The sequence below is a fragment of the Triturus cristatus genome, chromosome 7 (assembly GCF_964204655.1).
Source record: "Triturus cristatus chromosome 7, aTriCri1.1, whole genome shotgun sequence".
NCBI lineage: Eukaryota > Metazoa > Chordata > Amphibia > Caudata > Salamandridae > Triturus > Triturus cristatus.
In genome coordinates this window covers 1,610,135,678-1,610,154,139 of record NC_140590.1, presented here as the reverse complement: position 1 = coordinate 1,610,154,139, position 18,462 = coordinate 1,610,135,678, and the positions used below count along the sequence as shown (strand labels likewise).

General features: G+C 47.1%; 1 protein-coding gene across 4 annotated transcripts in view; it reads left to right on the top strand.

The window, feature by feature from the left end:
• Positions 1-18,462, top strand: part of DNMT3B (DNA methyltransferase 3 beta) — a 511,613-nt gene that overhangs the window by 103,099 nt on the left and 390,052 nt on the right. For 2 of the 4 annotated variants that reach the window (XR_014966866.1, XM_085619483.1), the window contains exon 5: positions 1,207-1,395. The exons of 1 other annotated variant lie outside the window; for it this stretch is intronic. Coding sequence is in view for 2 of the 3 variants with exons in the window: in XM_085619483.1 (XP_085475609.1) it covers positions 1,207-1,395 (189 nt within the window). In the remaining variant the exon portion in view is untranslated. The remainder of the gene's footprint in view (positions 1-1,206; positions 1,396-18,462) is intronic. One more of the 4 variants, XM_085619484.1, reaches the window with a different exon arrangement.

Sequence of the window (18,462 nt, the reverse complement as noted above, 5' to 3'; positions counted from 1 at the left end):
AGAGAAAAGACCATCCTTCCTGGATCCCTTAGATGTGATTTTGTCACGTGTGCAGGAAGGAAAGATCATTGATGCTATGAGAGATGGAAATAAGAACCATGGCCATTGCCTTGTCAAACATAAAACATCACCTCCGAAGACTCTCCTAACCACCAACGACCGAGAGACACATTTGGACATTTACAATTTTTACTGTTTTCTCTTAAAGTCATTTTTTTCTGTTATGTTTCCAAATCTTATGACCCTCTGTAGAAATAATGATGATTTGGAATCCTTCCCCTTTTAAGTCTTGGAGACAAGAGGAATTTGAGTGAACTGTTGCTGATGAGTCCATGGTCCATTTTGACACCTTTTCCTTATTCTCCTCTTCCTTATTCTCCATCTTTTCTTCTCAATCTTTTCTTCCCATCTTCTGTCCCCGTTTACCACACTGCATGTTGTGATCTATGGCTTCCATTCGGTGGCAGCTCTGTAACGTGTAGTTGGGGTCATAGTTCATGTACAGAACCTACATTCTGGTCTGGGTGATGGATTAACATGTTACCTCCTTTATCTCATGTATTGCTGCTCTAAACTGGTCTTTGGCGGGTTTCATTAATACTAATCCAATAACAAACACAGTGCTACATTAATAGGTTATGTGTCATAGCATTGCTCCAGCTTAGGTGGTTTTCCATGTACATCCCCTGTCAATCAGAGTCTGATTAAAAGCTATTGGCTGTGCCTAAACTATTGAAAACAAAAGGGTAATTGACAGGTCACTAGGACTATTAAGCCCGAAGCAGTGACCCCATTTGGTGGCCTTTTGTCTATAAGAAATTCCAGATTTAAAGCTTGTTTTAGCCGAGTCCTCCCTTGGTATCTGTGAAAGTGTTCCTTTGCTCTCTTCCTCTACATGCATTTTGCGTTTAGAAGATATCGCCCTGCCTTTACTTATAATTTCCTCCTTTCATTGTTTTCTCTCTTGCTTGATGGAATCTCAGTCTTTCCGTCTGTAGAGTGTAAGTTCAGGAGTTTGCCTCTGAATCCCATCCACTTGTACTAGTGAGATGTCCACTAACCTTAGCAACCAATTGTGTCTCTCCCTCCTTGTCTGTTTTCCACTTGCCCTAATTGTCAATTGTTTCATGATCATGTGCTTTCTCTCTGCCACCATTCTGTCCCTATTCAAATGCTCATTTAGTTTTATGTCCTCATGTCCCAAAGAAGAAGACAGCGGCTGCTGAAGGTGCCCATCTCAATGGTCGGCCTGCAATAGACTTGACTGAGGAAGATTCCAAAGAGTCTTCTGGGAGCAGTAGTTCAATGACCAGTGGCATGACTGACCTTCCCAATGGGTCTGCAGATGTCAAAGAGCTCGAGGCCTACGAATCTGCAGACACAGCCGAGTACCAGGTATCAGAACGGACTGTTGGCAAATATGGATTTCTCCCATATCTTGTACCTGATTTTTAGGTAGTGTGGGTTTTATGGCCACGAGTGATGTACATGGATCTGATGTAATTACACATCATGTCTTTTTATGTCTAGCTGAACACAGCCTTTACTCTGTGAAGGTAGAGCCTTTCATGGAAATGAAAGCAGGAAAAAGAAATCCATTATTCATCAAACAGGACCATAGATGAGGGGACTAGATTTTATCATTGGTTGAGAGTCTATCCGTTGCAAGCCATGTGAATCCTGTCCCACGATTGTGCCACAATATCCACACCTGTGGTCATACATTGCCAGCCAAGGGTGGGAGAGGCAGGCAAGGAGTAATAGCTAGTGTTGAACATATGCGCACCTGTCCATAAATTGTAGGTGCAGATGTGTAATATTCGTTCGAATGGCCCCTTATTTATGAGCTGCGTTATGCATCATGCATATATGAGCTCTGAATGAGAAGGTAAAAAGGCCTGAAATGAGCATAGACATCTCTAGCTGTCCTAGAAATAGCTGCAAGATTTTATTACTAGTGCATGAGAGTAAGTTTAGTATAAGAGGTAGAAGGAGGATTCTTCACTAAGCCCAACTTGGTGCTGCTGGGATGCCTGGTTGGCTACCCCAGTCTACTTTGTAAGTCTGACTTTCTTTGTGTGTGTCTGTATTCTGTTTTTGTGTGTGTGCATCCCTGCAACATGTGTGTGCGTGTGCACATGTCTGCTTGTGTGATATGATGTTACTTTTTGAGCATGTGTGTACATGTGTATGTTAGTGTACATGCTTCTCATTACCCATATGTAGTTACTGTGGATGTACATTTGTTTCTATGCATGTCTGTTTACATGCGCCTCTTGTCAAAACATGTGTCATTAAATGTAAGTGAGTTCTTACTTTGGGTTGCCATTTTTTTATTTTATTTTTCGGATGTGCACCTTCGTGGGTTGCTACCCTTGCCTTATTAATTCTTTCAAAAGACATTGCCCGTAACATGTTTGTTTTCCTTTTTCCCCCTTGACCTTTACAGTTTTGTATATTCTATTTGTTTTGTTTTATTACCATTGTTTAGCATATCTTGTACTCTAATCCCCTGTCTCCCAGCACTGCTCGGCATCACAACACTGTTTTTACATTGATAAAACGTGGCAATCAGTGTAAGTATTACAACAACATTAAAACACTGATTGAGGTTCAGGCAGTCATCTCTTTTTTGTTTTATTATGTGCCCAAATTAACATTGTCTCCTGCTTTGTCAATGATGGTCAATGATTTAACATGAGTGATATAATATGTGAAGTCCTAAGCAGTGCGTGGCGGGGGTGATAGATAGTTCTTTCAGTAAACTATAATTGGCGAATTTAAGTTGTCTTTTGTTTTTTAAACACTAGTTTTTATTTCATGTCACAACTTCTAACTATAAGGTTCATTTAATCTTTAGCTTTTTCAGTGACGTTTTGGGCCTTTTATTTTAATCATATTCAAACTTAAGCATACACCCAACCCTCTCGGGCAACTAAAGTCTTTGTGCATAGCGACGGGTTGGCTGCAGGGACTTGCATTTGGTCAGGCCCCGCACCCAACACTCTGCTTTCAGCCAAAACGAATGCTCCTACCGTACTCTCCACTCAAGCTTCGACACCGTGGTACAACGATACCATTGAGTTTGAAGGTTGTTTAAGCTTCAAACTCAATGGTACCGTCCACTTCAGCAGGAGTAAGCCAGTGCCTCATGGGAGGGGGCCGCACCTTGTCCTGCAAGTGTGTACTGCAGTACCCCTGCCTTGATTTTTTTTCAGTCTCTTGGGGAGAGTGGGGCATCTTGCTGGGCCTCCTTAACAAGTGCCTAGGGTTCAGAGTGTCCCTACCTTGCCCCCTTATGGCCTTTCTTCAAACTTTTCCAGGACACGGGAGGCTCTATTTTTTATATCTACATATATACATAAATATCTTTACATATATACATACATACATATATGTATATAAGTATGTACATATATGCATACACACACACACACATATATATACATATATATATATATATATATATATATATATATATATATATATATATATATATATATATATATATATACACACACATACTCACACACGCAAATACACATATATGGAACCCTATCTCACCTACAAGAATGAAAGAAGCTACTCGTCGGAGAGTGCATGAAAGCTGTTTAAAGGGGCCAACCATTGAAAAGCAAAGAACAGTTCTCTTACAGAGTCCTGAATCACTAACATCCTAAAATGTTCCCTTGTTGTATGGTGTCAGCTTGGGTCAAGACATTATGACATCATGCACCAAATTATGCCATCAATTTTCCAATTTTCTTACAGATGCCAAAACATTTTGATCTTTCTGATCTTGATCACACCTGTCTTACTTTTTAGTTATATTAATACTTTCACCATTGTGATTGTTAATAGTCCTTTTTGTTATGACTTCTAGTTTGTTAAACCATAATTTTTTATTATTTTTACAGTTTCCTTCAAAAATCAGCTTTATTTACGGTGACATTGCTGATTCCAAGTTTTGTTAATTGGAGGGTCTGTTATGTTTTATACATTTCTATTAATTATTGCATTTTCATTTAATAGTGTCAATTTTCTTACATTAATGCATTGCCCATTGTAGGCAGGTTTCCCCTAGAGGCTTATAATATGTTTAATCATTCACTGTCCCTAATTTTATCCTCCAGTTTTTGTTACTATGTATTCTGTTGGGAATGTACCAGTGGTTTTAGATACACAACGATTTCCACCTTAGACATGAAGTTTTTCATGTGCATTTAATCCATGGGAAAACATTGTTTTTAATTTTATATTGGCATTTTGATACTATTTGTCTTATTTATTGACTTTATCTCTGTAACTTTTAAGAACTATATATTTATATCTGGGAGATATTTAAAAATATTTAACATAGCTGTAATAAAATTAACAAAAACGTCAATATTAAAAAAATAATGATTAAAGAGATTCACAAATAAGCGTGGGGGGGGCGGGTTAGGTGAATTATCCCAAAAGCCATGCATATGGTAAAAAGTTACTTACATTTGGTAATATCTTTGCTGGTAGAGACTCTATCTAACTGCAGATTCCTCACCTTTTGAATACCTCCAGGCGTCAGACTGCGTCCCAAATTATTTTGTATTGCAATGTCCTCCAGTGCTGACAGGTGGTGTCGCGCAACGTCATTACTCTGCTTACAACTCTAATTTGTACGCTCGTGATGTCAGCTTCTGTATATATACGTCACCTCTGGCACCGTTGTCAGTTGTTTTCTGTACTTCATCTGCACCAACAGATGTGGAGCCTTAAGAAACCTAATATTAATAGTTTTTTGTGTGCAAATGTCTAGTATTGGATTTGTTTTATCAACAGATTTTTATGAGACCACTCCACAGAAAGGGGAGGTTAGAAGGTAGGTGAGGAATCTACGGTTAGATAGAGTCTCTCCCAGAAAAGGTGTTGCTGAAGATTATTAACTTGTTCTTCTGATAGAGACTTCTAACCGCAGATTCCTCTACTTTTTAATAGATACCAGAGCAGTATTTCACGATGGTGGGTCCGGTGAATGGTTCAAACTAAGAATCCCTCAGAACGGACCGGGCAAAATGCCCTTACGTTCACGCCTGTCTTAATTTTTAGTTCTATTATTACCTTCACCGTTGTGATTGTGCATAGTCCATTTTGCTATAGCAATAATGTTTGATCAATATGTGCAAGAATGCCCATGTCACAGCTTGACAAATGTCTAAAACCGGTGCACACCGAGCTAATGCCATAGTAGCAGCCTTTGCCCTAGTAGAGTGCGCACACACTCCTTCTGGTGGTTGTTTCCGAGCTAGTCATAACAGATCTTAATACATAAGACAGTCCATCTAAATATAGTCCTCTTTTTTAACCTCTTACCAGTTTTAGCTTCAGTAAAAACACCAAAAAGTTGTTCAGTCGAGATTTGCTAGTTCTCTCCAGATAAAAACTGAGAGTTCTCTTAAGATCTAGACAATGTAATCACTCATCCTCTGTCGAGGGATGAGGCGTTGCATAAAAAGATGACAAAGTGATGGATTGTCCTACATGAAAAAGCATAATCACTTTAGGAAGGAATGCCGACCTTGTTAAAAAGACAAACTTATCAGGAAAAAATTCAACATAAGGAGGCACTGATGACAAAGCCTGAAGCTTACTTAATCGCTTTGCGGACGTATCTGCTACAAGGAACACAGTTGTCAGTGTCAATAACCTTAAAGAACAACTGTGCATAGGCTCAAAATGCAAGCACATTAAATAAGTCAAAACTAAATTTAAATCTCACTCTGGCATCATAAATGGAACAATAGGAAACGTATTATAGATCAACACTTCAAAAAACATGTATCACAACAGGTGATTTAAAAATGGTGGTTTGTCCGGCAAACGCAAGAAAGCCAAAAGGGCAGCTAAATAACCTTTAAACATGGGCACCGCAAGGCTTGCTGTACCAGAGATAAACAAAACAAAAGAACATTAGAGAGGGAAGCTTGAAAGGGTTGGATCTGATGTGAGGAACACCACACCATACACGTCTTCCAGTGACCATCATAAACAGTTTTTGCATTCATCCCCTACCTGGGGTGAATAGTGAGACAGTTGCTGCTATAGAGCAGGCCAACAGTAAGCAATCCAAGTTGCCCTTTGAACCGCATTGGACGTCGCGCACCATGGAGTTCTCGCAGGAAGAGCCTGCGCAATGCTCCCAGACTGGTGGTTACTTGACCCATGAGCCAGACATCCACTCCATGTTTATGGACCTTAAACAAAGCCTGCACACTATTGACTCCAAAATTGACATGCTGGCTGATTGTTTTGACTGCCTGAAGAAAAAAGTGGACTGGCATGAGGAGCGACTGGTCCAACTCGAACATCATACCTCTGAGGTGGAGGATTCACACTCGATGGGGGGTGGGGGGAGAACGACTACTGGAGAAAGTTCTTGTAGTCATTCAGAATAAGGATGAGGATTTGGCGGCCTTGGTGCCGGTGCAACAATCTGCGTATTTTGGATCTCCCGGAATCGACCACCATGGGCCGTATAGAGGACTACGTAGAAAACATATTATGTACACTCTTCGGAGAAGTATTTTACCCCATGCTGATTGTTGAGAGGGCGTACAGATTGCTGGGTCTGCGTCCTCCCCTGGGGACCTCTGCCCACACAATTATAGCGAAGGTCCTGAGTTACCGGGAGAGGGACACTATGCTTTGCCTTGCTAAAGAACGCCATGCGCTCCAGTTCCAGGGCAGTGAGATCTCCTTTTTTCCGAACATCAACATAGTCGTCCAGAGCGCCAGACGTAACTTTCTTGCGGTGAAACGAACCATTCAAAAGACGAATTCCAAACACTCCTTGATTTATCCTGCCACACTACGTATACAACATTGTGCAAAACTCACATCTCACTGACCCGAAGGTTCTCAATGACCCGAAGGTGGCCGCCAGATTTGCCAGGGAGCTGCTGGCGGTCAGAACTCCTCCTCTGCCCTCGCCTGCAGATTCGGGGCATGGCCAGCTCAGTGAAAATGATTGAAAGCTTTGAAACCCCCTGGCAATGAGAGATTAGAACCTTGGCGCTGCCTGGGGCTAAACGACTCCGTCATGCAGTCCGCTTGTAACATGGCAGTTTAACCCCACAGCCCTATACCTGAGGGCCTGAAAATTTTAACTGTTATTCCTGTCTGGATTCCCTCGTCCCTGGCCGTCCCAATTCCTTCTTCCGGCTACCCTGGGCTTTCTGTTGTTGGGCTGCTTCCACTTTACATTGCTAGCTCCCGCCACTGCTGGAACTCCTATCATACTCTCTATGCCACCTAATGGCATCATTTAAATGTTTGACTTGCAATATTAGGGGCATGAATGACAGACGAAAGGCACATCAAATCTTCCCCTATTTGCAGTGCCATAAAATTGAGGTATGCCTGTTGCAGGAGCTCCACCTGATGAACATGACACTGACATGCTTGAGGCCGCATTGGTTGGGTGAGAAGCATGTGGCTTGCTACTCAAATTGTACAAGTTGGTTGGCCGTGGTCTTCCGGAGAGGCTTACAATGGCATACCCATTCAGCGCTTTGCGACCCAGAAGGATATATACTGGCTGGGAGTTTACAGGGCCCCCCGCTGATGCTGGTATCGGTATACGACCCCAACACTGACAAGCCTGCATTCTTTGTGGAGGTGTGGAGACTAGTGGGCACTATGGGACCAGGGGCAATATTATGGGGCGGATACTTTTTAAAAAAAATGTTATTTATTGATTTTGTAAAAGAACAACATTTGTTACAGTGTAGTGTCTGGTGCGTCCCGGAGGTACAGGTGTAATGGTTGCCATATATCTAGGGGTCTCGCCGTGGCCGGCTGTAGTTGTGCGTAGTTGTCACTGTTAGTGTTACAGTATGTCATGCTGCGCAGCCATGACTTGAACGTTGGTGAACGCTTACTACCCCAGTTTATTGCCACTTCACGCTTAGCAATAAGCAGTGCAATAGCAACAAATTGTCGTTTGGATCTGGGGAGGTCGTGTACATACCCCAGGAGCGCCATTAGGGGCGTGGGCGTGACTGCGAAATATATAATTTTGGAGATTGCCACAAAAACAGCTGACCAAAAGCTGCCTATCTTTACACAGGCCCATGTGAGATGCATGAAGTCCGCATCAGGAGAGCGACATTTCGGACATAAATGCGATCTAGATGGGTCAATGCGGTGTAGTGCACTCGGTAATTTGTACGCCCTCCACAGAAATTTAAAATGTAACAGTTTATGCCTGTGTTTCGAAGAGACACGCCGGATTTGCGCACAGCACCTGCCCCATTGTGTGTTAGTGATGGGATGACCAAAATCTCGCTCTCAGGCCCCCCTACTCTCGCATCGCGGGAGGGCAACAGGGCCACCATAGCCTTGTACAGTCTAGCCATAAGATGTGTGCCGTCCCCATCCTTAATGATTCCCGTTCATAGGGGGAACTCAGGGGGTCCCAACTGGTAGCTGTACATAGTGGCTTTCAGAGCCCCCTGCTAGCTCTGGAGTACAAAGTGATCCATAACAGTTGTGTCACGAAAATGGGGGTCCTCTGTACGGGAGAATACATGTCCTTTTGGGAAGACGTCACCGAAGGTCACCAAATGGAATTTGGCTAACGTGCGTTTCACAAGCATTTCCTGCAGGATGGGGATCCATCCATTACCCGCCACTGGCAGTGCAGATGAGTACAAAATCCGTGAGCCTGTGATTTTCAATAACTTGTGCCATGCCCAACTAGTTGTAAATAATGTTTGCATATCCTTAGGGTCTTGCAGGTATCTAACTGGCAACAGGGACCCAAGAGAAGCAGGAAGTGCCAAGTCCGCTTCTGGCCTGTAATAGAGAATTCGTATGTCTGCATGATACCAGTGGCGCACAAAGCTCGCCTGCGCCACCAGGTAGTAAATGTGGAAAATTGGCACACCGAACCCCCCTCCCCTCTCATATGGTAGCATGAGAACATCCCAGCTGATGCAGGGCTGTTTACCGCCCCACACCAACCGTATCAGCAAGGTATGAAGGGTAGAAAAAAAAATGTTGTACAGTGGGATTGGGATATTGTGAAATAGATACAGAAATTGTGGAAGGACCACCATTTTGACAATTGCTATTCTCTCAGCCATGGACAGAGGCAAGGACAACCACCTCTCTACATTCTGCCCTAGTCGTTCAAGCACCGGACCGTAGTTTAATTGTAGGATACGATCTTTTTCCCTGTGGATCCCGAGATACTTAACGGAGTCCTCACAACAGGCCAGAGGATAATCACTCAATTTGCGACAGGGTGCCACAGTCAGTGGGAACACCTCTGACTTCTCCCAATTAATACACAACCCCGATAAACTGCCATACCTAGTGACCACGGAAAGCAGTGGGGGCACATTGTCATCAGGATGACGTACGTATAGTATGATGTTATCCGCATATAGCGTGAGCAGCAACGGGCCAGTGTTAAACTGTAAACCCTTATGGTTATGTCGCTCCTGTAGGTGTCGCACCAACGGATCTAAAGCCAGCACAAACAGTAAGTGGGACAGAGGTCAGCCCTGACGGGCTCAGCGTTCAAGTAGGAATTCTGGCGATAGAGTTCCGTTAAGTCGAACACGCACTGTAGGTTGTGTGTACAGCAATCGCACAACCACCAGGAACCGGTCCAGCACTCCAAGTCTGCTCATTATAGCATAAAGGAAGGGCTATTCGAGCTAATCGAATGCCTTTTCGGCATCAAGCAGCACAGCAACCACTGGGACTGAGGGATCTATTCTGTGCAGTGGTGCAAATAATGTACGAAGATTTAGTGTAGTTGATTTGTGAGGAATAAATCCAGATTGTGAAGGTGAAATAAATGTTCGAGGCATATGAGCTGCAGATTATACACTGTGCATAGATCGCCATCTGGTGTTGGGCCCGGATGTTTGCAGTTTGTTTTTCCTCTTGGAAAGTCTTTGGGAGTCACGAGGTCGGTGACTCCTCCTCTGGTTAGTATTGCGCATGGGCTTCGGCTCCATCCTCAGATTGTTTTTTTCCGCCATCGGGCTCGGATGTAAAACTTCGCGCTCCGGTTCCGAACTTCCCAGTTCACCGATCGACGCACAAATCCTCGCTCATCGAGCTTCTTCAAAGACATAAATCATCTTATTCATCTTCTCTTTGGCACTTCTTCGATTCCGGTCATCGACGGCGGCCTTCGGGCCAATTCCGGCTCCGGTCTCGGCTGATGGAAAGAACTCCCTTCAAGAAGTGCCCTCGATGTGGGTCCAAGTTTCCCCACACCGTTCTCCATGAGGTGTGCAACCTCTGCCTCTCCCCAGAACAGGAGGCCCGAGACTGTTCCGCCTGCAAGTCTTTTCGCTCAAAAAAGACCATTCAAGATCGACGGGCTAGACGCAACATGGCGCACTCCTCGACCTCCGCTCCAGTCGACATCTTCGGGGACGACGTCGAAGCTCCGGGACAGCAGGACATCGAACAGGAGGACGATGACCTCGTAAGCTCTTCCGAGGCCGACGACTCGGATGTGGAGGACATCACCCCGGCGCAGTGGGTCGTGAGTACAATTCCCCCTCCCCCGCCGATCCCGAAAAAGGCTTCGGTCACACCTTCACCTCCGGGCCTAGGCAAGACCAAGGACACTGCTTCTCACACCCCACCTTCGGGCCCGGTAAAGAAGCTTTCGAAGCCTTCCGGCAGCTCAGGCTCGAGCCAGCCGACCACCGTTGCCGACAAACACCCTTCGGCACGGAAGAAAAAATCGGCCTCCACCTCCACGCCAAACCCGGTCCTCGAAGTCCTCGGTGCCGAAACCCGCTCCGGTGCCGACCAAACATCACAAGACCCTCGGCACCGACACTCCCGTGCCGAGACCCCCTTCGACATGACCAAAAACCTGGAGGTTCCCAAGAAGCACGGCTTCGACAAACCTAAGAAGCCGTCGGCCCCGAAACAGTCGGCGCCGACCGATCAACCAGTGTCACAGGAGCTCTTCACACCGGATCCTTTGCAGAAAACCCTCACCAAGGATCCAAAGACCGGACACTTGACATTGTCTTCAAAAAAGAGACACTTGGACAAGCCGGCTCCACCTCCACCTCCAAAGAGAAAGGAGATTGCTACCTTTCCTTTCAGGGTGCCTTCCCCTCCTCCTTTACCTCCTCCACCCTCTCCACCTCCACCCCCTCCACCTCATCGTTCCCCCACCTTGTCCCCTGTCCCTGACGATTTGGGGGACCCTTACTATGATCCAGCAGATGTGCCACAAGATCCCACCCCTACTGGATCCCCAGACCCATGGGATGATTATAACAATCTGGACATCCCAGATGTCCCACAGGATGACCTTTACCCATCTAGGCCATCCCCTCCTGAAGATTCCTTAGGTTTTCACCACTTGTTACAACGGGCGGCACACTACCACGGGGTGGAGTTACATACCGACCCAGTGGAGGACGACTTCCTCCTAGACACCTTCGATGATACACATAGGTCCACTGCCATTCTACCTATGTTAAAGGGCGTAATTAAACATGCCCCTGAGGTTTTTAAAGACCCAGTCAGGGCCAGGGTCCTAAACCCTCGGATAGGAAAGAAGTACAAAGCCGCCCCTACAGACCCTTCTTACATTAAGGGCCCTGCACCATTAGATTCCCTAGTGGTATCTACAGCCAGGAAGCGCTCAAACTCTCAGGCGTCAGGCGAAGCGCCCCCACCTGACAAAGAGTCCAAGCTCCTAGATGCGTCAGGGAAGCGCACTGCGTCACAAGCGGCCAATATATGGCGTATTGCCAATACGCAAGCACTGTTGGCCCGATACGACAGGGCGCACTATGATGAGCTAGAGACCATCATGCACCTACTCCCTGAAAAGTACAAGACTAGGGCTAATGAACTTATTCAAGAGGGAAAAACAATAACCAATACCTCGATATGATGTGCCCTAGATGCGGCAGATACAGCCTCCAGGGCCATTAACACCAGTGTCCTTCTCCGTCGCCATGCCTGGCTCAGGGTTTCAGGGTTTAAACCAGAGGTTCAAGCCTCTATACTAAATCACCCATTCGACCAAGATCATCTATTTGGCCCTAAAGTAGATGAAGCCCTGGAGAAAATGAAAAAAGATACAGACACGGCGAAATCTATGGGAGCCCTGCAAACACAGACTCCCAGGCGCTCCTTTCGCCGTTCTTCCTTTCGGGGCACGGGCAGAGGCTACTCATCGGACAGTGCATCCACGTCCTATAAATCCCCCCCTCAATCTACCTTCACAAAAGGTTATCAAAGAGGCGGATACAGAGGTAATAATAATAAGGGCAGAGGCAAAACAAATACCGCCCGCTCTGCCACACCTCCTGCCCAATGACTTTCCCCCGCTCCCTCCCGACCATTCCACTCCGGTCGGAGGCAGACTACGACATTTCCTTCACGTCTGGGAGACAATCACCTCAGACAAATGGGTGACACAAATTATTCAGTCAGGGTATTGCCTAGAATTAACATCTACACCCCCCAACATTCCACCCAGGCACCGCCCTATGTCGCAAGAACATACTGCGCTACTGACACAAGAGGTGATGTCCCTCCTGCAAAAAGGAGCAATAGAGCAGGTCCCCATAAATCAACGAAGTTTAGGGGTCTACTCCCTGTACTTTCTAATTCCAAAGACAGACGAGACCCTACGACCTATCTTAGATCTCAGACCTCTAAACACTTACATTCATTCGGACCATTTTCACATGGTAACCCTCCAACAGGTTCTTCCACTCCTCTCCCAGAACGACTTTCTCACCACTCTGGACTTGAAAGACGCGTACTTTCACATCCCAGTACACCAATCTCACAGAAAGTACCTCAGGTTTGTGGTAGACGGACAACACTACCAGTTCAAGGTGCTCCCGTTCGGGGTAACAACAGCACCAAGGGTGTTCACCAAGTGCCTGGCAGTAGTGGCTGCACACCTCAGAAGACAGCACGTTCACGTCTTCCCCTATCTGGATGATTGGCTCATAAAAGCCACGTCCTACCAACAGTGTGTGCACCATACCGCCGCTACAGTCCAACTACTTCACCAGCTAGGCTTCACGGTGAACCATCAAAAATCCCACCTGGTACCATCACACACAAAACAATATCTCGGTGCCACCATAGACACCTCAAAGGCCATAGCCTATCCCAACCCTGCCAGGATTGCAAAAATACAGGCGCTGCGTCAAAGATTCATATCCCAACACTCTCTCCCAGCAAGAGTGTTTATGCAGCTCATAGGGATGATTGCCTCTTGCATCTTTATGGTGCCACATGCAAGACTCCAAATGCGCCCACTCCAAGAGTGTTTGGCGCGCCAGTGGAACCAGGCCCAGGGGCAAATGACAGATCTGGTGTTGGCAGACGGTCGCGCCCATCGCTCTCTGCAGTGGTGGAACACCACAAACCTTTCCAGAGGTCGACCGTTCCTGGACCCGGTCCCACAAATAATCCTAACGGCAGATGCATCGCTTTCCGGCTGGGGAGCTCATCTGTTACATCTCACAGCACAGGGCACATGGACGCCGCAACAGAAGTTACTCCACATAAACCATCTGGAGTTACTGGCGATCTTCCTCGCCCTAAAATCCTTCCAGGCGCAGATTTCAGGCAAGGCAGTCCTCATTCACACAGACTACATGACTGCCAATACTACATTAAAAAACAGGGGGGCACACACTCTCCACAGCTCTCTGTTAGCACAGAGCATATGGAGATGGGCAATTCCACAAAAGATTTTTCTCCTAGCCCAACACGTCCCAGGAGTACAAAACACCATGGCAGATCTGCTGAGCAGACAGACACAGCAGATCCACGAGTGGGAACTTCACCCACAGGTTCTTCACCCGTTCTTTCAGAAGTGGGGGCATCCACACATAGACCTATTCGCCACCCACGAAAACAAAAAATGCCCAAGCTTCGCCGCCAGATATCCACACCCATTGTCCAAAAGAAATGCGATATGGATGAACTGGTCAAACAAACTTGCATACGCTTTTCCACCTCTCCCACTAATTCCATTAGTGGTGCGAAAGCTACAGCAGCATTCCCTAACTCTGATCCTAGTAGCTCCAACATGGGCCAGACAACCGTGGTACACCACGCTGCTGGAACTCTCAGTAGTACCACACCAAAAGCTACACCTCTCACCATGCCTCCTAACCCAGAACAATGGAGAGATCAGGCACCCGGATCCAGCTCAACTCAACCTTGCGATCTGGCTCCTGAGGTCCTAGAATTTGGATACCTTAACCTTCCCCCTGACTGCATGAACATTATCAAGGAAGCTAGACGCCCTACTACTAGGGCGTGTTATGCAGCAAAGTGGAAAAGATTTGTTGTTTACTGCCACAACAACACAATAAATCCTTTAAATGTATCCATACAACACATTATATGTTATTTACTCCATTTACAAAGGTGTAACCTAGCATATACCTCCATTCGGTTACACCTTGCTGCAATTGCTGCCTATTTACAAAACAGGCAGCACCTCTCACTTTTCAAAGTGCCTGCCATCAAAGCCTTTATGGAAGGCCTCAAAAGAGTAATTCCACCCAGAGTGTCACCCTCACCTGTTTGGAACTTGAATATAGTCCTTACACGGTTGAATGGACCCCCTTTCGAACCATTACATAAGTGCGAGCTGCAATTCCTCACATGGAAAACAGCTGTTCGAGGCATATGAGCTGCAGATTATACACTGTGCATAGATCGCCATCTGGTGTTGGGCCCGGATGTTTGCAGTTGGTTTTTGTTCTTGGACAGTCTTTGGAAGTCACGAGTTCGGTGACTCCTTCTTCGATCCGTACTGCGCATGGGCTTCGGCTCCATCCTCAGATCGTTTTTTTCCGCCATCGGGCTCGGATGTGATACTTCGTGCTCCGGCTTCGAACCTTTCCAGTTCGACCTTGGACGAAAAATCCTCGTCCATCAAGATTCTTCAGACGAAATCGGCTTCTTCATCCCTCTCTTCAGCACTTCCTCGATTCCAGGCATCGGCAGCGGCCTTCGGGCCTATCTCGACTCCGGTCTCGGCCGATGGAAAGGACTCCCTTCAAGAAGTGCCCAAAATGTGGGTCTAAATTTCCCCACACCGATCTCCATCAGGTGTGCAACCTCTGCCTCTCTCCCGAACACGAGTCCCGAGACTGCCCCGCCTGCAAGTCTTTTCGATCGAAAAAGACTATTCGGGATCGACGAGCTCGACGCACCATGGCGCACTCATCGACCTCGGCTCCACCTGACATCTTCGGAGAAGACACCGGAGCTTTGGGACAGCAGCACACCGAACAGGAGGATGATGTCGTCAGCGCTTCCGAGGCCGACGACTCCGACGTGGAGGAGATCACACCGGCGCAGAGGGTCGTGAGTACTCTATCCCCTCCCACTCCCGCGCCCATACCGAAAGAGACTCCGGTTACCCCTTCGGCTCCGGGCCTAGGGAAAACCAAGCATACCGCTTCCATCACCCCACCTTCGGGCCCGGTGAAAAAGCATCACAAGTCTCCTGGCGGCTCGGGCTCGAGCCAGCCTCCTAGCGGCGCCGAAAAACACCCTTCGGCACCGAAGAAAACCACACCAAGCTCCGGTCCGAAGCCATCGGTGTTGAAACCTGGCCTCTCGGTGCCGACCAAACATAAATCCCTCGGCACCGACGCTTCTGTGTCGAAGCCTGCCTCGGCGCCGAACAAAAAATCGGAGGCCCCGAGAAAGCATGGCGCGGATAAACCAACAAAGCCGTCGGTTCCGAAAACATCGGCACTGATAGAGGAATCGGTGCCGGAGGAGCTTTTCACACCAGATCCTCTTCAAAAGACTTTAACAAAGGATCCAAAGACTGGACATTTAACTTTGTCTTCCAAGAAAAGACATTTAGACAAGCCAACTCCTCCTCCACCGCCAAAACGGAAGGACTCTGCCACATCCCCATTCAGAGTACCCTCCCCACCACCTCCACCTCCACCACTCCCTCCGTCTCCGCCCCCACCTTCTCCACCCTTGCCTCATCGCTCTCCAACCCCGTCTCCAGACCCTGATGACCAAGGGGATCCATACTATGATCCAACAGATGCCCCGCAGGACCCCACTCCTCCGGGAACACCAGACCCATGGGAGGATTATCACAATCCAGATGTCCCTGATGTGCCTCAGGATGATCTTTATCCATCCAGGCCATCTCCACCAGAGGACTCCCTGGGGTTCCACCACCTCTTACAACAGGCGGCACATTATCATGGGGTGGAGTTACTCAGTGATCCAGTTGAGGAAGACTTCCTACTTGACACGTTTGACATAGCGGATAAATCCACCGCTATATTACCCATGCTTAAAGGGGTGACCAAACATGCGACAGAGGTTTTCAAAGACCCCGTCAGGGCTAGGGTCTTAAACCCCAGAATAGAAAAGAAATACAAGGCAGCCCCCACAGATCCTGCCTATATTAAAGGACCTGCGCCCCTAGACTCATTAGTGGTATCCACAGCTAGGAAGCGCTCCAATTCTCAGTCATTTGGTGAGGCTCCACCACCAGATAAGGAGTCCAAGCTCTTAGATGCGTCAGGCAAACACACTGCCTCTCAAGCTGCCAATATGTGACACATCGCCAACACGCAGGCGCTGCTGGCGCGGTACGACAGAGCGCACTATGATGAGCTGGAGGCTCTCATGCAACATCTCCCAGAGAAATATAAAAATAAGGCTCATGAACTGATACAAGAGGGAAAGATTATTACCAACACCTCTATTAAATGTGCACTTGACGCAGCAGACACAGCTTCCAGGGCTATAAACACCAGTGCCCTGCTTCGCCGCCACGCCTGGCTCAGGATCTCAGTCTTTAAACCAGAGGTCCAAGCATCTATATTGAACCACCCTTTTGACCAACAACACTTATTTGGCCAAAAAGTAGACGAAGCCCTGGAAAAAATGAAGAAGGATACAGATACGGCGAAGTCTATGGGAGCACTACAATCACACACCCCTAGACGCTCCTTTCGCCGTTCCTCCTTTCGAGGCTCTGACAGAGGTTGCTCTTCCGATAACGCCTCCACATCCTATAAGTCCCCTCCTCAGAATACCTTCACAAAGGGCTATCAAAGAGGTGGATATCGAGGAAACAATAATAAAGGCAGGGGCAAAACCAACACCGCCCGTTCTGCCACACCGCCCACTCAATGACTTTCCCCCGCTCCCCCCAGACCATTCCACTCCGGTCGGGGGCAGACTACAAGACTTCCTTCAAACCTGGGAGACCATAACATCAGACAAATGGGTGACCCAAATTATTCGGTATGGGTACTGTCTCGAACTAACTTCTACCCCCCCAAATATTCCACCCAGACAACGTGCGATGTCACAAGAACATACCACACTTCTGAAACAAGAGGTACTCTCCCTCCTGCAAAAACAAGCTATAGAGCAGGTCCCCCTCAATCAACAAAATTTAGGGGTCTACTCTCTGTATTTTCTGATACCAAAGTAAGACGAGACCCTACGGCCCATTCTAGACCTCCGGCCTCTAAATGCATATATCCATTCAGACCATTTTCACATGGTAACTCTCCAACAAGTTCTCCCACTCCTCTGTCAGGACGACTTTCTCACTACATTGGATTTGAAAGACGCATACTTTCATATTCCAATACACCCTGCTCACAGAAAGTACCTCAGATTTGTGGTAGACGGCCAACATTATCAGTTCAAGGTTCTCCCCTTCGGGGTCACAACCGCACCACGGGTGTTTACCAAATGCCTGGCAGTAGTGGCGGCACACCTCAGAAGACAAAACATTCACGTCTTCCCCTACCTGGATGACTGGCTCATAAAAGCTGCGTCCTACCACCAGTGTGTGCAGCATAGAAACACTACCATCCAACTACTCCACCAGCTAGGCTTCACGGTGAACCACCAAAAGTCCCACTTGATACCGTCTTACACAAAGCAATACTTCGGTGCCACTATAGACACCTCAAAAGCCATAGCCTATCCCAACTCAGCCAGAACCGCAAGCATACAAGCCTTGCGCCAAAGATTCCTCCTTCAGCACTCTCTCCCAGCAAGAGTGTTCATGAAACTAATAGGGATGATGGCATCTTGCATCTTCATAGTGCCTCATGCAAGACTTCACATGCGTCCACTCCAAGAGTGCCTAGCACGCCAGTGGAACCAGGCCCAGGGACAGCTGACGGATCTGGTGTTGGTGGACGGTCGCACCCATCGCTCTCTGCAGTGGTGGAACACCACAAACCTTTCCAAAGGGCGACCGTTCCTGGACCCGGTTCCTCAGGTGATTCTAACAACAGACGCATCGCTCTCCGGCTGGGGAGCGCAACTATTACACCTCACAGTACAAGGTGTATAGACGCCACAACAGAGGTTACTCCACATCAACCATCTGGAGTTATTGGCGATCTTTCTAGCTCTGAAATCGTTTCAGAAACAAAT